Here is a 23,784-nt window from a genome sequence, read left to right on the forward strand (position 1 = left end):
ACATCGTAAAAATGTAAATTAATTTTACTCCTTCAGAATGTATTTCATAAAAATTAATTTAAAAAAAAAGAATATTGTAATATTAATTATTATCTTAAGTCTTTGCACAAGTATTTTAATCACTTATATCAACAAATATTAATTATCATGAGTATTGTACTTTTAATAAAATACAATTAATTAATATGATTATAATTTAACTAATCTTTGAATTTAAAAATTAAAATAATCAATATCTATATAATATTATACATCATTATTATCGAAATATTTTGTTAGATTTCCCATTTGTATAAATGTGTAATTAGTAATTACATGTAAGACGACCTCTAGAATAAACTGTAAAGTAACATTTTCTACAACGATCATAAGCTCTAAATATATACTTATACCTACCTATAGCTGCGTCCTATGACCTACCAAATAATTACAAAATTATTTTAATTTGTTTACAAAACAAAGACGGTAGGTAATAATTATAAAATGCATAAAAATGTACCTATAATAGTAGGTCATATGCCATTGTAAATGATTTTTTTTTAAGTACAGCCGTTATTCATCCGAATCCGATTAACAAAGGAGGTTAAAACGTAATATGAAGACGAATAATAATTTTGTGTCTGCACGAAGATCTTAGGTGGGAAACAGCATAAAAATAACGAGTTATTCTAGACATTCGTTTGAATATTACGTATAAGACAGGTATAAATCAATAATGAGTATATTATTAGACAATCTCCATGAAGGTTAAGTTCCCTTTCTTTCCGCAATTGTGTCTGTGTATTCTTTGTGTGGTAAGTCTTTATATGTTGTACTGGACAAAGGTATCATCGACTATTGCAGTACTCAACTTGACATCGTGTGTTCTGCTCATACTTCCATATTTCACTCGTAATTCGATATATTCAGCAGATAGGTAACATATTAATATTATATTAAATAATTAATTTAATTTAATTAGTTATATTCCATTATTTACATAAATACACAACTACTATATAAATTATATTTTAAAATATATAATATTATACTATTATATAATTTATTTCTATGACATAGATGAGAACTGATAAATAAATGATTTTTATGTATTAGTTACGTTGTAATTGTAAGTAAGTTTATGTGAAATATTTAATTTAATTTTTAAGTAATTGTGTATTTAATCACTATGCAATAAATATTATTCATAATAACATATATTTTTGCTGGAGCACTCCATTGTTATATTGTCTTTCCACTCAATCCGTGCAACTGTTTTTTTCAACTTATTTTACTTAGAATTTGTAGGTTCAAATAAAAATATTGTAAGTTATTCATATTTTAGGATTATTTAATTATTTTCAATCAACGAATGTATAGGTACTCACTCAAGAAATTAAATAATCTACGTATATATAGTCATATTCCGATAAATTTCATAAATAATTGTACTTTTTTAATTAAAATTTTACATTAGTACTGTTTTTTATTTTATTTAATTACACTATATTTATTATTTTTTTTTTTTAATAAAAAGATAATCATAATGTTCTCTTATAAATTTAAATAAATTAAAAATATATATATTATAGAGCACACAATTTCATACATTAAGTTCTAATATTTTTGATGATTTGATAGTGTTCGTTATAAAATATGTATGAACATATTACGACTATTAAATACCAAAGTAAAAAAATAAACAATTTTGAACTATAAATGTTGTATACCCATCTAAATACTGTCATAAGTATAGTATCTTGTTGTAGGTCGAGTTCGTCAATAAATATCCATGTACGCACTCGGTCTACATAATACATATTATACAATTTATTATTAACTGTAACTATAACTATAAGAATTGGTATTTGGTATATATCTACAACAGATATTGGCATATAATATGTGGAAGTCAGCAGATATTATACATGTTGTCTACTTATGTATTATTATTAATATTTTAGGAATAGACATTTTAATTCTCAATTTAATTTAATTTACTTATAGCTATATAGATATTTAAAATTATTTAAGCTTATATATTTAAACAAAATAATAAGTACCCGATGTTTTTGTTCATTTCATAATCAGGATGATGGTAGTAAACGCAAAATTAGCTCTGCTGTTGGTGTCGGTAGCCGCGTTCGGTTACTTGAAGACTGCCTCAGCTTATTCCGAAGGCGCACCTTTAGAAGTATGTAGCGACTTGATGCCCCAGCACGGACCTGAAGCCCAAACCAAAGAATCACCCTACACTTTAACGCCCAACCGCAAGTCCGTGAAAGCTGGTGAATCGATAACGCTGACACTCGCCTCCAAAGATTTTTCTAAATTTAAAGGCTTCATGGTCCAGGCTAGAGACAGTCGCGATAAGCCCATGGGTTCATTCACTCCTCTGCCCGCATCCAAGAACAATTCCGAGTTCAAGGGCAAATGGAAGCTCCTTAGTTGCCCCGATGGGCCATCCAACGTGAGTATTATAATGTAATATAAATCATATAATACATTAAAAATAGTATAGGTATAGATTTATATATATTCATGTAGTTTTTACTGGTTTAGCTCTATAAGGCTCGATAAAACTAATCAGTTTGTAGTAAGCATATTATAAGCTAAGAAAATATAGTTTTCCGAGAACTTTCCAACATATTATATAGTACCTAGTACATTTATAATTAATATAATTCAAACTTATCTTAATGATTGGATATAACCATTTATGTTGATGGATTATGCATTCAAAAATTACTAGATTATATTATATTATACGTACTACCTATGAACTAATTTTAATACTATTTTTATTTATTTGTATAACAATATAATCTACAATAATAAATATCAGTTGGTTAATAAAACTATAAGCTACGCGGTGCAACGTTATATAATTAGTGTAACCATTACCTATATTTATTCAATGAAAAATAATAATAATAAATAATAATAATAAAAATAAACCATTTTTATGAATTTTTAATAGAATACCGCAACTCATGCAAACGCAGTCGAAAAATCAAGAGTAGTTCTCACATGGACCGCACCAAAAACTCTTGAATTACAGAGTTTCAAATTTAAGTAAGTATTATACATTATATTACTTCAAGTTTAATTATTACAAAATAAGCAATGAATAATGTTTTTTAGAAGCAATAGTGCCATATATTTATTAAAAGTAGTTGTTGTTTAACGGGTTTCCGAAAAAAAAATATCATATGACACAGTGTAGGACGTAGGTGCATATGTATATAGAATTAAACAGGTATTTCTGAATAGTTAACTAGTCATAGGCACGATACAATATTATAATGTGACAAATGTCAAACATACTTTAATGCAGGTATGAAATATTTCTTCAAAAAGTATCGCTGACATACATTTTAACAAACCATTTGCATACAAATATTGTGTAATAGTGCGTGTCCCTCACCGTAATCGTTTCTAGAGTTAAAGTGTTTTTAATTCATTACACGCATAACTATTGAAGTGATCAAACAACTAATTGAGTAAAGTAAATTACGAAAGTAAATTCTCGAAGAGCTGTTATTCGCAGCTTGTGTTAACTAAGTCACGTGACATACTTATAAGTAGGTATTATTCCAATATTTATTAAGAATTGACATAATAAAGTTGATAACAAAAATTATAGATATATTCCTAAAAAATAATAGAAAGCATAAAAAAATTTACTTAAATGAGATGTGACTGAACTAAATAATTAACGATACGACAACTATTTACAAACATCACAACAAGGAAACGAAATCAATCTGTACATTGAACTTAACGAATGAAAACGATTGTTAACAATTTTATCCATTTAAGTATCGTGTTGCAATCTTCAAGGTTATCTAGATATTTTATCATTTTTTTAAAACTTGTTATATGTTTAGAAAGTGTCTACATTAATCCAAGTAAGTTACTTTTATTTTTGGCTTACTAAAAAAACTTGAGGCTTGAAATTAAATAATAAAATAATTTTATTTATTTATTTATATAAATTAAATTAAATTAATCAACCTGCTGATTATACACGCACAAGGCGTGTGTATACACTACACATACGTAAATACATTGATTATATTTTAAATAAATACCTATATGTATGTATATACTATATAGGTATACAATTATGGAATTTTGTGGTATTATATTAACTATCAAGATGTAAATATGTAATACATATCTATATTTTATTTTAATTAAAAAAATATTTTTAGAATAAGAACAACACAATATAAATGTTGTGATTTAGATTATGTATATATATAATGTATTATTATGAGTGAGAGAGAGCTACTCGTATTGTTTAACATCTTTTAAGAAATAGTGAATTGATTTTATCATCAAAAGTTCAAAATCTAAAGAAGGCCATGAAAGTGCGTTTATTATAAAACACCATCATTAACAGTCCATACATAGAAAAAAAACAAAATAGATTTTAGGAACTTATACCAGGTTACCTAAATATTATTATAGGATTGAACGTGATAAAAAAAAAATACAATTACTTAACTTAAAATTAGGTATTTAAATCCATAAAATGTAGTAAAAAACTTTTTTACGATATTACATAATACATTAATACTTACCTATATATACTATAATACAGGTATTACATGCTGTATCAAACATTGTATACAATTCTACCACTTTTTAATTGGTATTCGTAGAGAGCACAATACGTAAATGCAATACAAATATACCTATTCCACATATATTAACTATTATACTGAATTTGTGTATTGTGCTCTAAAATAGCAGTCAGCTGAACGTAGGCACTTAATACACACTTTTTTCGTTTAAACTATAAGACAGAATTACACTATCATATGTAATTTTATTAATAATGTTCCATTTGTATTATTAACCAAAACAGGCAAAACATAATTTATCTTTAGCCATTTCGTTTATATATCACAACAGTGTTGATCGTCAAAGAATAGTGAAATTATTAAATTCAAATAATATTTTTATTGAGTACAAATATTGCGCTTGGTATAATCAAACCAAAAAGATAGTTTTTAATGTCTATAGTCAATCTCTTAATCATAATTTTTTATTTTAAATGGCGTTTTATGTTAATCAAATCAACGGGTACTTACTTAAATAACTACCAGTTAGTACTTATACAGTATTTGATGTTTTTGTAAACCTCGTAAATACAAAGTTAATCCTGATTGCTCAATGCTAAAACACGTTACACTTTAATAGTACCAAATTATTTTTTATTACTTTTTATGAATGAATGGCTTAAATGAAACAGAAGATTATAATAATTAATCGACTGTGTTACATAATAACGCTGTAAGCTAGACGCGCCCTCAGAAATGTTCACCGATTGTGAGGGGAAGGTCAATGTACACATAATATACATAATAAATTTAAGAGGACGCTACATCCACATGTGTTGTCTCCGTCTTACAAATGAAAAACATAGCAAAAACTGTTTTGTACGAGAAGGAACCGAAAAGATAACAATCATAAATAAGAAACAAAATTTTCATCACTTAAAAAAGAAAACTTTAGCTGTGAAGTAGGTATCGTTTTTATTGATGAAAACTTCTTCCTTAATTATGACTGTAACCTTTTCGGTTTTTTCCTGCACTAAACAGTTATTGCCATGTTTTACAGTCATAAGACAGAGACAACACGTGTGGATATAGCTTCCTCTTAATAAATAGTACATTTTTTCTGTAATGAAATATAAATTTCTGTATTTTGTTTGTACGATTGTACCTAATTATAATTTATTACAAACCGAAAAAAAATTGACGATATTATATTTACTATATTTTCTTATATGTTATAACACTAAAGAGCATTGATGTTTTTATTTTTTAACATTAAGCTATTATCTTGTAAACAATAATTTCCTTTATTAAAAAAAAAGTTATAAAAATATATATATACTCATTACTCTTTACAAGCATTGGCTCTAAAGAGCTATGAAGAGGCATGGGTCACTCGGCTTCCTCCTGCGGGCGCCCTTGTTGTATAAGGCATATAATTGTCTATTATGATTAATAGTATCTTAGTAGATTGACTTGGTATAAAATCATTAGAATCGATACTATAAAATATACTTCTTACTTGTTTAAATAATGAACGTATTAGACATATAGTTTTTTTTTATTTGTAACAAATATGGACACATATCATACTAACCAATTAAAATGTAATTTAAAAAATAATGCTACGAATAATAAAAAACAAAATTTTTAACTTAGCACTGATGATGTGTGGAAGGTTAAAACCGGTTTATTTCTCAACTTAATTTAAAAATACGTATCTGACTTGACTGGTTCAAAGATTTTTCAGAAATTGAATTAATATATATATTAATTCTGCACAAATAGATCATATTATCTAATAGGTACAGTAATAATATACCATATTATACATTTCGGTACTTAAAAGTATATTATAATATACCTTAAAGGAGAAAACGTAAGACGTATTTTGTAAAAATTCGCGGGATTTTCCAATCTAACTTAAATGCATATGAATTACTATACACTAACAGCTACATAATATGCTAATTTGTTGTATACAACTACATTTCAAGGTCGTTAATACACCTAAAGTACAATTTAAGAACCGATTTAATAGTGAATGTATAATGTAAGGAAGTTGAAAATACGTATAAGCAAGTACCTATCTGTATTGTGTGTACCTACTGTACCTGTTACCTATTACTTGACTACTTCCCTATTCACAACACTTAGCAGTCAACAACTCAATACTATAGACAAAATCAATTATAGCTTATTAAAATAATTCATAGTTAGGTGTATAATATGTATAATATAAAATGTAATCCTTAGGAGGTACCATATACTTAACTAATTTTAATAATAGAATATTATATTGGATTCTGTATCAACTCATTTATCAAGGTCATTTAAAATTTAAGTGGTACCTATATAGTATATAGTATATATTTTTAATTGTTACAACTTACCACCTATGGTGTTGTGTCGGTACAGCTTAAAGTATTAACTGATGGAACTATTGTCTAATCTTTAAAAGTTTTAATTTTTACATTTTTTGTTGGAATGTAATTCATAGTATTGATTTATATTTTACTAATTTACTCAGTCAACAGTACTTAACGCGACATGTTTTCAGAATTTGTCACATTTTCAAAATTAAAATAGAATTACCATTTATTATTTACATAATTTAATTTCAATAGGTACCTGAATAATGTGTATGAAATTTGTCATTTTTAATTAAAATTACGTTTATGATTTAATCATCTGTTTAACGCGTATCTATTATAAATAAAGCTAAAACTAGATTTTGTGTTCCCCGAAATTTAAATTCAAAATTCAAAACTATTAAGTATTTATTTAGTAATTTTCCATTGTATCATTCTTAAGCTACAGGGACATAATTTTTTTCGTGTAAATAATATTTAATTAAAATATTATTGCTATTTGCAGCTAAAATATAACTTTTTCTCATTATTGTATACAATTATAACTTATAATATAATCATTTATATCATTTTTCTAGATTCACAGTCGCCAAGAATGGTGGAGAATACTGGGTTGGAAAGGAAACTGAAAGTATTGCTGTGAGTCAAACCAATCCAGGTTCCACTAAGAGAAACTAATTGCATCAGAAAACACAAAATAAAATCACCACCTAAATTATAAATAATCATGAAATGTATAATTTTTTAGTGTTAGTACCCGTTCATTGTACTTTTTTTTTACAAGCAGTGAATAGTGATGAAAATTGTCATATGAATCATACATAATATTTATAATATTAGTTTTAAGGTGTATAAATAAATAAATTATAAGTTATATTGACTTCAATTTTAACATGACAATTTATATACATATAATATGATATATATATTTCTTTATCCTAAATTATATTTGTATTTTGAGTGGGTATTGAAAATTGATATTTGATTTATTGCACATTATCTGAGAAAAAATTAATATTATACAAATAGAAAAAGTTTTAAAACATTTTTAGAAAATTCAAAATCCAATGTTCGGAAATTATTGACATAAAAATGTGTAATTTTATCTGGTGGCATTTGAAGTTGAATCGGATACGATTTTATTAAAAAAATATCCAGTACTTATCGAAAATACCTGACTATATATAATATTATCTTATAATAATTTTGTTAATAACCATATATACCTAATAATATTATTAGAAATGTTGGCATCCATATGTATAGTATATACCTACTTATAACTTTTTTTAATAGAAAGCGTGATCCTGATACATTTTAGTAGGTTGTGGACTTGTAGAGGTAACTTGGGTTGTTTTATAAATTCGTACAATATGGTGGTGCGAAAATAATTAATTGTTGAGGCATTGATCTCCAGACTTAATAGATAGGTTTGTGTGTATAGATACATATGAAGACGAAAAACTGTTTATTATTATTGATGTGTATATACTATGTATATTATATCTATATGTTTAATAATTCAAGCTCTTACATAATGAACAGAGGTATATTTTAAATATATACTAATGAATGTTTGTCAGGAGTCAAGACCAATATTAGTGAATAATTGTCTATGAAGGTAATATAATAATTATTACAATTATTTCACTCATTGTTATTGAAGATTCAAAACCTTATACAATGTACTTCATTGTTACATAATTGTGAGTGTATTTATATTTTCTTACATTTTACCGTACATACGTTTAAATCTCATTTCACCTCGTATGCATCTTTATCGTTAACATATATTCTCAAGCGTGGTAAAAATTATTCAAATAATTTCCAAAACAATGATAATTAATAACTTTTTACTTACGTAATCACTGCAGTTTCGTGTAATTTTTTTTATTTTTCAAGGTAATTTTTGTTTCGTGGATTTTATATTACCAATGCGTACTTTTTTATTGAAACAATCACTGTCGTCAGACGAGAGAAAACTTGTACTAAGGACACTATTATTGGTAATTAATATACAACATAGGTATACCTACATAAATATCAAATACACATACAATATTTTATTGAAACACAACATTTTTAAGTACGAATATTAATATACAGTATTTCACGTGCATTAAAATTTCTATAAATTTTAGTTTTATCAAATTGTAATTATTAACTACTAATCTATATATTTATACATATCAATATATTATATATTAAAATAATAAAATGATAAACATAAAATATACGTAGGTAGTCTTAACAGTTAACACAAACTTCAACCAATTCAATGATTTTATAAATTTAGATACAAAATTATGAAAAGGGATACATTATAGTTTTAATAATTGCCTATTTATGTATAGTATAATATTTTTATATGTCATATGAGTTATAAGTATTTTAAGTTTAGAAGATCGGAGTATTAAATACACATTTTTTGGAGTATTCGCACACCGCTCAACACCGCTCGCCAAAACTTTAAATACCTTATTTATAACTCATAAACTACTCGATTGATCTCAGAATTTCAATTTCTAAATACTAAAATACTGTGAAAAATATTCTGCTTTATAATATGAAATTAAAAATTTATGTTTTCGTTTAAAAAAGTAAAACAGCAAAAAAATAATAAATAGATATACGATAAAACATATTAAAAAATATAATTTTTTTTTAAAATTTTGTTTTATACAGACTGGAAGTTATGTAGAAAAAATATTTTTAAAAACGTTAATAATATATCAAACTATTAATTAAATTAATTACTATTGTAAATATATTATATAGACAAATAACCTACGTCAGTTAAATATAATATATAAACTAAATGAATAAGTTTTTTTTAAGTAAATTTTATAGGAAAATTGAATCGTATATTACGTTATTATTAATTATTATATGTGTGTGTGTGTGTGTGTGTATATATATTAGTCATTACTCACATAAATCATTACAACAACAACAGCTAAATTAATGCCAAAATAAGACCAGAAAGACCATATGGCTATACACATATTATGGCTGTAGCAAGAACAAAGCTTTAAGCTTTTTTACCGGAGACGGTTATAATATTATGTCTCTAAATCAATTACTCAACTATATTATAAATTAATATATATTATTACTTTGTAGCGACTTCCCTGTTGAAATTGTAGTTAGCGTCTGAGGTACTAAGTAAAGGATGGGAGACCGGTTTTTATTTTAAAATAAAAGACATTTTTCTCTGGTCCACTGTTATATACTATATTTAATTATTTAAAAACATATATAAATTATAAATATACATGTCTTAAATTATTATTACGAATGTTTAACTTTTACGATTACGTCTTTTGGTATTAACAAGTCTCTTACACTCGCCTTTGAACGTTAAATAAGTATGACCAATACGAGGAAAACACTAAAAAATATAAACACACTTAAATATAGTACAGATAATATTCGACGAAAGAACACCAATTATTTTAATATGTTCTTGTCTATAAATATATGATAATAGATATTAAATATTTATACCAACGTTACAAAATTAGATTTCCTAAACGTAAGTTAAGTATCTACCTATCACCTAGATATATGATGTGTAGATGTGTTATTAACACAGAAAACTCACACGCAAATACAATGTTCAATCAAAACGTAATTAAAAAAATATTGTAATTACCTACCTATGTATTTTCGATATATTTTAATTGCTAAATGAACATCCTATGATTAACATTGTAATATTATGTATAAGGTTTTCAAGTTGTTCAAACAGGTTAAAAAAATTATCTGTTAAGTGAATATTTCAAGTACCTATTTATGATTAATAATTTTTGAGTTTTAATAATAGAATAATGAAATATTTTTTTTCAAACTATTATTGCGTACGCCGTACACTGTTATTAATTATTTGTGTAAATTTACACAGAACGTGTTACAACACACATTAATAACACCATGTGTTTAAATTTGCAACACAGAACTTGTGAATTTACAATCATAGTGAGGTTGAAATTTATTAACCTATTTGATGTGTAAAATTATCAGTAGGTTATTATAGTTGAAATTTACTTATCTTTATGATTTGTAAATTTATCTTTGTACCAAGATGGCTAGGTAAATATTCTTATTTTTCCGAAATTGGTCTTAATTATTAGGTAGGTACCGATTTTTTTTTAAAAGACGACTAGATCCAATTTTCTACCAGAAACCACTATCTAAGATAAACAAATACCTATTGACCGGACCGGTATTGAAGATTTTTTAATGCTCGAAAAATAGATGACGTAGCTGGTAAGCTCAAAAATAAAAATACTTACACCGGCAACCGGTTACAGTGCTACACCATAATACATACCTATAATCTATATTAAAAACCAATGTTCAAATCATTCATCCCTCCTCCTGGAATCTAAAATCAGATTTGTGCCTAGTGAGTTGTAGTATCTCGAACCGACTAATGAATGCAAAATATGAATAACCACAAACCGAATTATTAAGTAAGAAATGTGGTCATTTGCTAATATTCAGTATAGCGTTGACATCAGCTAAGTAGCTATGTTTCTTATCATAACTGGAACATCTGGAGCCTCCAATGCAGCTACTAGGACAGGTATATGAATACGTTTTTATGGAGGCGTGTTTGGAACCAGACTAGAACGTTCGTAAACCAGTTTCCTTTTTTTTTTGTTTACGATCATATCATTTTCGGTTATCAAACATTCACATTTTTGAAACGGATTCCCACCAAGTTGAACAAATCGAATTCTCTTGATTTCTGTTTAGTGATCATGTTTAACCGATAAATGTAAGTATAAAACATTTCATATAATGTTGATTAACAATTACGTTATTAGGTACGTAAAACAATGATAATATTTTTATGTCCAGGAAAATCATGTCTCTTTTATCATGCTTTGGTCGAAAAAGTACTAACCACCAGTATGAAGACTTTATTGATTTTATTGACATGAACAACACGGATCTAGTTGATGTACCATTACATATATTTCTATATGAAAGGACCTTAGAAAAGTTATTACTATCTTCCAATCACGTAAGGAAAATACAGCATTTTTGATAGTTTTAATAATACACATAAATCTACCAACCCAATTTTAGTTACCAAACGAGTTAATTTTTTTTTTTAAATAATTGTTTTTCATTTATTTCATCCATCGCTTTAAACTTAAAGACAACTATAATATAGCGAGTACACTATTAGGCATAATATGAATTAATTATTATATTATAAGTATTAGCTATTAAGGCCTAAAAACATATATAATATATATTCTGAATGTATAATTTACCTTTTCTGAAATATTACAAAGCATGATACAACTTAAAAATAATGTATATCCATATTAATTGTTATGTTTAGGTATTTAAAATAACACTACTAACTTTGAGTTGGAAAAAACATGTATTTACTTTTGATTTTTCTTAAGCATAATTTAATTATTATTATTTATAATTCTTTTATCTGTCTTTTAAGATCTTATAACTTTAAAATAACGCAAACTTAAGTTTTTCGATACATTTCTTAAGACTCGTAGGGTGTTTATAGTTTATTTTTTGAACCCCTATAGGTTGTTATAGAACAAACTGCTTATGAACTTAAATTTAGCTCACCAAAATCTAATGTTTTTTTATTATTATTATTATTTAAATCTTTGTCTTTGGTTACAAATTATACATACTATTATAATTTATAGGAATATGGCATAAAACATTTTTCACAAATATATTTAAAAAAAAAATCAAATTAATTAAATTATTAACACAATTGTAACAATTACTTGTGTGACTTGCTTTCAGGACATAGCTTTAATAAAAACACATAATGACAATTACCAATCTTGACGAAATTGAATTCTCATAAACTTTTAAGCATTTATTGAACCTGTCTCTAGTTTTTTTGTACTAGTTTATTCACATTAAATAGATGTCCAAAATCAGAAAGCAGTAAAATTCATGAAATTATTCATTGTAATTGCAGTGGTTACATTATTTATTTTAACTTTAAACTAATGATAAACAATAGAGAGATAGATTTATTTTATTGTAGTATGAAAATAATCAACTCATTTCTGTATCTATTTAAATTTTTAAATTATTAAAAATGAATTTTATTTTATAGTTAATTATTCTAATTTTTTTTTTTTAGATTAAAGATTTACCTTCACCTTTATTTCATTGTATTCAGTTAAAAGTATTACATATAAGTGACAATAGATTAGAACATCTCCCAAAAGCAATTGGATCTTTGGTTAATCTTGTCGAGTTAGATGTGAGCAGAAATTGTAAGAAAAATGTGTATTAAATTATTTTAAGCCTTTTAAAAAAATATTTTTGTTATTTAATAATTTTAGATTTATCAACAATTGATGAAAACATAAAGAACTGTAAAAAGCTTTCTATTTTAAACTTAAGCGCCAATCCTATTTCAATATTCCCAATACCTTTGACGCAAGTATTATCTTTAGAAGAACTCTGCTTAAATGACACACAATTAGAATTTATACCTGCAAATATTGGTAGACTTATTAATCTAAGAGTATTAGAATTAAGAGATAATAAAATATCTCAAATACCTAAGGCAGTTTCACGTTTGATGCAATTATATAGACTCGACATCGGACAAAATGACTTCATTGATTTTGTAAGTATAATTAAAAATACAATGAAACCTTTAATTACCTAACAGTCTATCGCCAAAATTTTGTCTACTATTTAGAGGGAAAATGGAGGATTAATGAAAAATTGTACAATATCAATAAATATTTTTAAAATTAATTCATGTATGTATAATATATAAAAAATATGTATATTTGTAATTATATCCATAATTTAGGTTTTGCTAATTCTAAACTTGTTTACGAATGCACCAACACTCGTATTTTATAAGACACTTGAAATTCTAAAATTTCATTTTTTTTCAGTATTCATAGTTTTCTTTTACTGACCATTGCATACAACAATATACATTTATTAAACGTCAATAAAATTCACACTCACTTTTGAATCACTAACACAATTAATTATGAATAGACCAACTTAACATAACATAATTCAATTAAACTATGAAGATAAAAATTACCTAAATATAGCCATAAAAATGTCTTGTTATTAGTGTCCTGTTTTTAGTAGTTTTTCTGTAGATATGTAGTAAAAATGTTCACTATTTAGAGATATATATTAAAAGAGGTTTCATTGTATTTTTAAAATTTAAATTCAATTGCAATAAAATTATTTATTTTTTTTAGCCTACTGCAATAAGTGATCTTTATGGATTACATGAGTTGTGGATTGACTCCAATGATATTGTGGACATTCCTTCGGTAAGTATACCAAATTATTTTATAGTGCTGTTGTATATGGTCTACTGCTCAAAAGCAATATTGCACACGTTCTACTGTAGAGTGTGTATATGCTATGTAATACGTATCTACAAGTATATATTAACTGTTTGTAAATTTGTAACTATTGAAATTTATGGACTTTTGATAAATTAATTTTTATATTTATTAGATATCATGATAAATTCTATTGGTGCAATACTGTAGAGTGTTACCTCAAATTACTATAAGCAAATTAAATTTGGAAATTATAGAATCTTTTGAAATTAATATTGCAATATTACGAACTTAAAAAAGTTTAATGATACATAGTATATACTCATATGTACAGTTATTGTTTTCAATTAAGGCTTTGGAAATCACTATTAAATCAGTGATCTCCAATTAATGGTCCACTAAGCTAATTAATGTTTTGAAAATAGTATAAGTTTTCATTGTTTTTAATTTATTAATATTTTAATAAAAATAAAATAAGAAAATAAATTGGCTTGTGATGTCAAAGCATATCTGAGATTTAGCTGCTGTAAAAAAAAAAAATTGAAGACCCCCTAACTTAGATTATAAATCACACAAAAACACGTATTATTTCATTTGGTAGCACAATTACATTATACAACACTATACAACTATCAAGAAAAATTATAATATGTAGAAATTTAAATTCACTACTGTTACACCATATACAATATACATACCACAAAACTGTTAAATAATTTTTTTAATTTTTTTAATTTTTTATATTTACTTTTTTTAGGAAGTTAGCAATCTACATGAATTATGGTATTTTGATGCTAGTTATAATAGAATATCTAAAATTGATCAAGATATTCAATACTGTTCAAAACTTAAAGATCTCCATTTATCATTTAACAATTTAAAAGTAAATTTACGCAGTTTTGTCAATTACTATTGTCTAATATTTTATTGTAATTTTGTATCAGAGTTTACCAAATTCAATGAAGCATTTACATGATTTAGTCACATTAAAGGTAGATCATAACTGTCTGAAACAAATGAATGGTATTTTTGAAGGTCTTCAGTGTCTTGAAGAACTTGATGCTTCTTATAATTGCTTAGAAACTTTATCACCTACTGTTGGTTTAATGAGAAGATTAATTACTTTACGTTTGGATGCCAATCGGTTAACTAGTTTACCTACAGGTAATTATTTTTATATGCTTATAGTTTAAATATTTCATACGTTCATAAAAGAAACTTAGCAACATGGATGTCTTTTTTTGGTTTTAGAAATTTGTAGCTGTAGAAGCTTAAGAGAACTTAGCCTACGATCTAATAATTTGTCATGTTTACCGGACGGAATTGGAAGCTTACAAAATTTAGTTGTTTTAATGCTGACACAAAACAAGATAACAAATCTTCCCCTTTCAGTTCTAAAGTTAAAAAATTTAAATGCCCTTTGGCTTTCAGAAAATCAAAGTAAGCCACTAACACCTTTACAAAATGACTATGAAGATGAGACTGGAAAACATATTTTAACTTGTTATTTATTACCACAAAGAGAAGAGAGTTATATGGGTAAATTTATATTTTTTAAATGCTATTTATACATATAAATAAAATACTATCAACATAATATTTTTTTATAGAAATTAAAGATCGAAGTAATAAACCGGTTAAAACAAATGCAAGAATTAGGTTTACTGAAGATTCTGGTTTAGAAGAACCAGGAAATTTAATGAGAGTTCCTACACCGCATCCCAAAAAAATGAGAGCATTTGCAAAAATGTTGTTGGAAAGGAAAAAGAAAAATAATGTAATATTATTTTAAATTATTCATTTCTAAAATTCTATTAATATTTACAAGCAATGTAATTGTAGAATTAAAATGGAGTCAAAGTGTTAACACTACTCTAAAGCTTTTATCTTTCAGTCATTTAATTATATATTTTTAAGTTTCAAAAATAACCTGCATGTATTGTTTCTATCTTACAAATGGACAACATTCCGAATTTGTATTTGTTTCAACATTTTCATTTTCCAATTTTTTAACATTCATTTAAAAAGTAGTGTGAATAATCATATTATCAAACTTTACGGTAAAAACTTCCTATGTTAATCATATTGCTTTTTCTATTTTAAAATACTTATGCGTCTTACAGTTATAACAATCTTAAAAATTAAAATATTGTAAAAGCCATCAAGAAAACACAGATAATTCTTACCCTTAAGTTTTATATAGATCAATTAAGATCAAATTCACTATAATATTTAAGCTATTTAACACAAAATTGAAATAAGTGAACATGCATTTTGTTATGGTATGCATTAGTACATTAAAAACAACATATGTGAGTAAAATTTCTCTTAAAATTAATTAAAAATAATATACATTTTTAGGAATTATCAAGTGAATTTGATAAACAGCTTTCTGCTGAAATTGATAATTGTACAATAATAGATCAAGAAGCGGAAAAAATGGAACAACTGTATCAAATGAAAAATTGTCTGATTGAACCAGTATGTACAAATATAATACTTAAATAATTTAGACAAAATTAAATACCCATGGTTTTTCATTGTAGGAAAAAATATATGAACCAAAAGTAAACACACAAAGAGTACCACCACCTTACCATATTGCTGCAGCTTACTCAAAACAAGTAACATTTTTTAATAATGAAAATCTTAGTTGAAATAGAGGTAGCTTATTAAATAAATGAATATATTTTATAATTATTTTCATATGACCAAACTTAACTAAAACTTCCTAACCAAGTTCATGTTTGTAAAATATATTTTTTTTTATAACTTATGTTTGTTACATGATTTTTAACAAAACTTATTTTTAAATTGAGATTTATATTTCATTTTTTTTAAATTGTATTTATAGTTTGAAAACGTACTAACTTAATTAAAGATAATTATAACAACTTACTATGTATAGAAATCAAAAATACAGTTTTATTCGTCTGAACCTATTAATGTTAAATGTAAATTTAATGTAATTTAAGAAAATTATTTTACTTGTAAAACCTTTATGATGTTTATATTTTTATGAGTGGTTTCGTTTATTTAATTTTTAAGTTTCAGTTATAAAGCTGTAACGTTAAGATAAAGAATTAAAAATTTACCAATACCACGATAAAATCAAATTTAATTTAGTTTTTTTCAGTAAATACAAACATACAATAATTTGTACCATTATTCTCATTTTTAAGTTTTATTGATGAATATGACATTTAGTGAGATTTTTGTATCTAGCTGTTAACAAAGTACAAATTAATACTTAACTCTTAGATTTTAATTAAGTTTTTTATTATACAACTGTAATGTAAATTAACAATTGTCAAAATATATGTCAAAGCTTACCTATGTAAACTTCTTTTATTTTAATTTTTTATTTGTGATTTTTAACTATTATCATACTTCAACTATATATGTGACATTAATTACTTTTAACTTAAAATTGTAATATTTTGAATTGGTTATGTATTTATTGAAATCACACAGAAATGTATTTTTATACATTAACTGATAAATTATAATGTGTATTATGTTCAGATATAGATAAAACAATTAATAACTTCCCACCTAAAATCAAATGAATTATTAACCATTAATACTTTCAATATAATTTAATAAAAACAATTCAAAGTTTTGATTAAAAGTATAAATCTTAAATCTAATTTTTCATAATATTTATAATTTACTAAATAAATACAATATCATACATGTATGTATTAGATTGAAGACTAGCACAACAGATTTACAATTTTAGTGAATCTATATTCTATAAAATAAAAGTATAACTACTAGATTATATAAAAGCTTTCAAAAAACAAAAGTTAAAAATAACACTCACAATCTAAGAATAACGGCAATACAAGTAACATAAAACAAATATTTTGGCGTATTGAGGCTTCAATGCTTATAAAAATAGTTAACTTTTCTAAACCATAAAAATACATATAAATATAGTTACAACTGTTTATAAGGACACGTGTTACTAAAAAAAAACTGGCATAATATTAAAAATCACTATCTGAGCAGTCTATACTATAAAACAAACAATTTTTAATTTTCTTAAAATATATCATTGTATCATTTCAGTAAAGTTGTTTGACACTGGTAGTTATTACATCCATATATCGTTCCCAAGCTTTCTTTACTTCTGCATCTCTAGATAAAGATTAATTTTATTAATTATCATATAGAGCATCTAAACATGATTTAACATACGAGTAAGATAGTAAATAAAAACAAACATATTTAAGTATCCCTTATAGCAAGGATGGAGAACCCAGTTACTAGAGAGCCAATTTTTAAAAAATTAAAATCTAGAGCATAGAAAGCAAAAAGAAAAAGAAAAAAGGTCACAAATATATTTTGTTTTGATATGTATAATTCTGTAAAAATCAAATTGAGTTTTAATATTTTTTATAAACTTTAATAAACATAATTATAATAGGAGATATTTAAAAAAAGTTAAGAATAAAAAACATACTACAAATTATTATATACTTTAATACCAACTCTTTTATAGAAATCATGAATGTATAAAATATTTTGAATAATAATAAGTTAAAGAAAATATTAATGAACAGTCAATAATATTTTAAGTTCTTACATTATCGTAAAAATATTCTGAAATTGTACAGTGATAAATTTATCAAATATTAATATTTTATAAATCATAATTTAATTTTTAATTTTTTTAAATTATTAATTGAAATATTTTCGGTTTTATATTCCTAGTGAATTTTGTTCCAACTATCAAGATAGAAAACAATTAATGTGCTAATATTTTAACAATTATGATTCAATCATAATAATACATTTTGAATAAAGCATATCAAGATATGGAAAAATATCTTTGCAACAATCAAATACATTAAAGTTATATTTTGTGTTTTAGTTGTTATACTTTTTTTCAGTGGTTTTATAGATGAAATAATTTAAAATAATTCATAACATATTACTTACTGGAATATATCTAATTCTATGGCACAGTTAACGTATACTTTTAGAAAATTCATTACATCTACTTTGTTCCAACCAAGTATTCTCCATGGATCAATAATTCTTTCTACTACTTCCAGAAAAAATCCTCTAAAATAAAATTTAAAAAAAAATGTAATTACTAATAATAAATATTTGGTCAACAAGTTTGTTACTGAAAATTACCGTAAATCTCTATTATGGTGAAGATTATAGGCTATTCCTATTATAGCTCTATTCAATAAACGAAAATTTCCTTCCATACTATTATATGTTTTTTCTAGAAACTCTGGCTTTAATTTTTGACATACAATACTAAAAAGAAAAAAAAATAACATTAAAATATACAATTAATTGCTTTTAGTAAATAATATTTACTGTTTGTGATCCTTTTCTTTATCCAATAATACTCTAACTTCTCTTAATTCAAGCAGAAACTCTCGATCCAAGTCAGTGTCTCCAAATTCTGGACTACTTTTAGGGTAAGTCCATTTGTTCATAATACAAAGAGTTGGTTCATAAAAATCAGGAAATGTTAACATTTGTAATTTACGTTTCGACGTTTCAAAACGCATACAGGCTATGAAAACAATTACTCCATACTTCCTGATAAAATATTAGCATGATAATTAATTATCTATTTGCAAAATTTTAAATAAAATAATGTTTATTTTTACATACTTTGCCAGATCTTCTGATAGTAGAAATATGCTGGAAATGTTTTGGATTACAGAACCTTGAAGTTCTTCAACAGCCTTAAAAACTCTTTTGACATTATCAAATTGGCGTCTAAAATTATATTTTAAGTTTTATGTGTTTATATTATAGTTAAATAATTATTAATAACACAAACCTGCACGATTTTATAGCGATGCTTGTTTTTTCACTAACTTCGTCCAAATCTTTACGATGTTTTGATGATAATTTTTTTCCAAGAAATTCTCGAATAACTATATCATCTATTTCATAATACCTTAATAAAATTATAATAAATTAGTATAAAGATTTCAGTTATTAATTTCATATCTTAATGTTGTAAGTAAAAAGTTATATTTATATTATCATCATAACTTTGGTACTGGTTTTTTATAGCCCCGCCATCCATATTACAATAAATACATCTAACAAATAATCTAATAATTCAACGGAAAAATAATTTATTAGTATAAAGTATCTATCATAGATATTTATCACATACTATGGATCGATATAATATATAAAGTCAATCAAATATCACAGTACTTATTTGTCCATCGTTTGTTCATGTTTAAAATTAATTTTTATACATTTTTTAACATTGTATTTATTATTCCATTTTTTTAATTTTAATGTTTTAAATGTTATATTAATACATCATCGAATTATTAGATTAATAAATATAAATAAATTAAATCGCTATTTTATTTTTATATGATGTATTTACTGTTATATGGGTTGCAAGTCTAAAATGTTTTCACTCGCCACAGCAGGGCTATAACAAAGCAGTACCTTAAGTTTTAATTATTGAATTATGTACATAAAATCTCAATAAGATAACTACTGATGTAACTAAAAATAACTACTTAAAGTACAAGTATCTGAGATAGCAAAACAAATGTATAAAGTATACCTAGTACCTATAACATTATTAATCTAATATATTTTACATGTTAAAATAATAAATACTTTTCCACTAATATGTGTTTAGTTTGTGGCTCAATTTGAAATGCCAGCTGCTGATCTAACTTTGTTGGATAATGTATTATTTTTTCTAGCAAACTATAAGTTCTGTAGTGATCCAATATGTCGGATGCAACCAAGTCGAGTGTAGTGCCCATTTCCTCTAGAATACCGTACTGTTTCAGAATGGACACTGCTTCCGATGCTTAAAAAAGCAATTCAATAACATTTAATCAGTCATATACAATATGTATAATAATATTATATTTATCTATTTATCAAATAAGTAATGCTTACCGGAATATCCATTCACCCACAGATGATATACGTCTGGATCGACGATCGTATAGTTGCTAATAAATACGTCCACTTCCGGACTCGGTGCGTTCATTATGGTTCTGTAATATTTAACGACATACTAAAGAATTAATTTCTTTCATGTTTGCAAAAGCAGTGCTTTTAGATTTAGATATTTGCAAAATTGCAAAATATTAAAATATATTATTATTAGGTATTCTTATTTTTCGCGTTTGCTTATCAGCACTATTCGATGTTTTTAATTTTGCGTTTTGCTTAACCCTTATCTGGATGCTTGCAGATAATAAATTTCGATATCATTGTGATAATATTTTGATAACAATGATTTTTGAGCCGCTTTGCTTAATAAATTTAAAAAACCATAGGTACCCATCTATATTAATTTAGATATAAACACCTAGTTATAATTGTCATTATAAATTATACAATAGAAAATTTCGAAACTAAAAAAGGTACTAATTCTATTAATAAAGGTATTTTAGTTTTTTTAGAAGCTCAACCAACCATTCCTTGTCCCTTTCGACCAGTCCAATAAACAATAATTTTCCATCCAGTACCTAGTGCTTACCAATGATGTGGCTACAATAAATATGAAACTAGATTTTAAAATAACATTTTTACACATCGGGCCGTGTATCCGGGTAGGTAGGTAGTCTGAATGTGATATTTTACCTGTTATTCGTCATTATTACATTTAATTATACATTTTATATTTTGTAGGTGCTGTTTTTATATTCATATTGAAATACTAGGTGTGTTATTTTTTGTTGAGACTGTTCTCCGATGCGAGCTAATGACGTACTTACCTATAATAATATATCTATAGTTCTAGCCGTTTTAGGAAGTGGCGTAACGTGAAATTTAACGACCCTAAGATCTATAGAAAACAAAAGCCCCTTAAAACACATAAATTCGATTGAACATTGTTTACTTAATTAGGTATGAAAAAGTGAACTTATTGAGTATATCGGTTTGATAAAAAATAAGAATTATAATTTCTCAGTGATTTTATTTTTTTTATTATCGCATGATAAAAGTACTGTGCCACCCTCTCCCACCCAACAACTTGAATGTTCCCGGAGGGCTGTCTTCAAAAAGCCACTGGCTGTAGATAATAAACAAACGAAAATGGCATGACAAAAGTACGTAATAATAAAATATTATAATCTGCACTCTACAGCAGGCTCTCTCGACGACTTTTGATAAGTAATTTCTGTTTGTGTCAATCCGTCGAATAACAATAATTGTTATTTAATTATTATTAATTACTTACTAAAAATAATGGCAACAACGTTAGAGTATAACGAGTACCTACAAAGTTTTTTTTATCATTTGATTTTCCTTCAGTTCTACGAGATTTTTCGGTTGCTCGTGGCAACTTTCGCGCCGCCGCACCGGCACAGCAACACCATATAGTTATTATAAATATTGAATATCGACGAGCCACCAAAATCAATAATTACGTCTGTTTTTAGTTGAAACGCAATACGATAATTTATTATAAAAGTATTATATGACTTAGATATTTTAGTTTGTTATGTCTCATTATGATATACATATATGTATATCATACATATACACATATTGTATATATGTTTTTAAACCAATAAATAATATGAAAAAGTCCCATGGCGAAATTCGAGAAACTATATTATTTCGTATATTAATATTATTTTGCTCTACATATTACATTACGTATTTGACTTCTGTTATATAGGTTTAAGTCACGTGAGTTAGTACTTACTCGTATATTATAATAATCTGCAGATACAATTTATTGCCAATAAAAATAAAACATTTCAACCAAGTACCTACGAAAGAAACACTGTCTGTATATGCGACTATATAGTGACTACTATCCTTATTGTACCAATTCGCCTTAAAAAAAAATTTAGATGATTTATAATTATGTTAATGTGGTAATATTATATTATTTTAGGTAGTATATATACGTTTATTGTTTATAGTCTAACTTTATATCTTAGATACCTTGGCATCAGCTTGAATACCTACAATGTATTATCTTTTATTTTGTTTTTTTTTTAATGATTCGTACTTTTCTTCTTGTTATTATTTTTTTTTATATATCACTACAATTTGCATACACTAACATAATTAATAACCTTACAAATTAAAATGCAATCAATTTTTTACCTAATTAACTACAAAACGTGACTTATTAATTATTATTCATAAATTATGGTATCAGCTATAAATCTTATTGCCGTGTAAATAATTTAAGAATATAGAATATATTGAGCAGAGCTCATATTTAATGACATATTTGATATTTATAAATTATATGTGGTATAGTCTTGGATAAGTATCGAAATACCTAATTGCTTATAATTATATTTTTAATTATACACCATTTAAGTTTTAAAATGTAAGTAACAAAAATAACTTATTCATGGCTCAAACATTTTAATCACATTGAATTTATTCAAATTTATTTTATATCGAACAATAAACTTATTATTTATGTAATTTATATTACTTATAACTATGTTGTTTAGTCGAGAGGTATCTGAAAATATTTTAATATTTTATCATTATGCGTATTTAGATATATGCAATATATACATTCATATA

The 23,784-nt window shown here is 25.1% G+C and overlaps 3 protein-coding genes across 3 annotated transcripts; 2 read left to right on the forward strand and 1 right to left on the reverse strand.

Annotated features, from left to right (window-relative positions):
- The first annotated feature begins 749 nt into the window (after positions 1–749).
- LOC114127531 (putative defense protein Hdd11) lies at positions 750–7,793 on the forward strand. The gene is made up of 4 exons (XM_027991793.2): positions 750–916; positions 2,071–2,449; positions 2,960–3,054; positions 7,498–7,793. The coding sequence occupies exons 1-4, from the start codon at positions 807–809 to the stop codon at positions 7,595–7,597; spliced, it is 684 nt and encodes a 227-aa protein (XP_027847594.2). The 5' UTR covers positions 750–806; the 3' UTR covers positions 7,598–7,793.
- A 2,977-nt stretch (positions 7,794–10,770) lies between these two features.
- LOC114127552 (erbin-like) lies at positions 10,771–17,698 on the forward strand. The gene is made up of 11 exons (XM_027991822.2): positions 10,771–11,702; positions 11,786–11,951; positions 13,065–13,200; positions 13,270–13,559; positions 14,164–14,238; positions 15,011–15,136; positions 15,198–15,417; positions 15,505–15,792; positions 15,864–16,030; positions 16,615–16,734; positions 16,800–17,698. Coding segments are annotated over exons 1-11 (1,701 nt in total). The 5' UTR covers positions 10,771–11,700; the 3' UTR covers positions 16,911–17,698.
- A 202-nt stretch (positions 17,699–17,900) lies between these two features.
- On the reverse strand, positions 17,901–22,676 carry LOC114127523 (acidic fibroblast growth factor intracellular-binding protein). The gene is made up of 8 exons (XM_027991784.2): positions 21,172–22,676; positions 20,881–21,079; positions 20,069–20,188; positions 19,897–20,004; positions 19,594–19,821; positions 19,402–19,530; positions 19,201–19,326; positions 17,901–18,396 (listed from the first exon to the last, which is right to left on the reverse strand). The coding sequence occupies exons 1-8, from the start codon at positions 21,263–21,265 to the stop codon at positions 18,324–18,326; spliced, it is 1,077 nt and encodes a 358-aa protein (XP_027847585.1). The 5' UTR covers positions 21,266–22,676; the 3' UTR covers positions 17,901–18,323.
- Positions 22,677–23,784: the final 1,108 nt, after the last annotated feature.

The sequence above is a fragment of the Aphis gossypii genome, chromosome X, assembly GCF_020184175.1.
Source record: "Aphis gossypii isolate Hap1 chromosome X, ASM2018417v2, whole genome shotgun sequence".
Classification (NCBI taxonomy): domain Eukaryota; kingdom Metazoa; phylum Arthropoda; class Insecta; order Hemiptera; family Aphididae; genus Aphis; species Aphis gossypii.

Bases quoted from the DNA above. Each gene is read 5' to 3' on its own strand.
- LOC114127523 (XM_027991784.2), bottom strand. From the start codon at position 21,265: ATGAACGCACCGAGTCCGGAAGTGGACGTATTTATTAGCAACTATACG. The intron at 20,005-20,068 runs GTTTGTGTTATT...ATATAATTTTAG, and splicing joins ATCGCTATAAAATCGTGCAG to ACGCCAATTTGATAATGTCA. The intron at 19,531-19,593 runs GTAAATATTATT...TTTTCTTTTTAG, and splicing joins AAAGAAAAGGATCACAAACA to TATTGTATGTCAAAAATTAA.
- LOC114127531 (XM_027991793.2), top strand. From the start codon at position 807: ATGTTGTACTGGACAAAGGTATCATCGACTATTGCAGTACTCAACTTG. The intron at 917-2,070 runs GTAACATATTAA...TTTCATAATCAG, and splicing joins TCGATATATTCAGCAGATAG to GATGATGGTAGTAAACGCAA. The intron at 2,450-2,959 runs GTGAGTATTATA...AATTTTTAATAG, and splicing joins GCCCCGATGGGCCATCCAAC to AATACCGCAACTCATGCAAA.
- LOC114127552 (XM_027991822.2), top strand. The intron at 13,201-13,269 runs GTAAGAAAAATG...TAATAATTTTAG, and splicing joins GTTAGATGTGAGCAGAAATT to ATTTATCAACAATTGATGAA. The intron at 16,031-16,614 runs GTAATATTATTT...ATACATTTTTAG, and splicing joins AAAGGAAAAAGAAAAATAAT to GAATTATCAAGTGAATTTGA.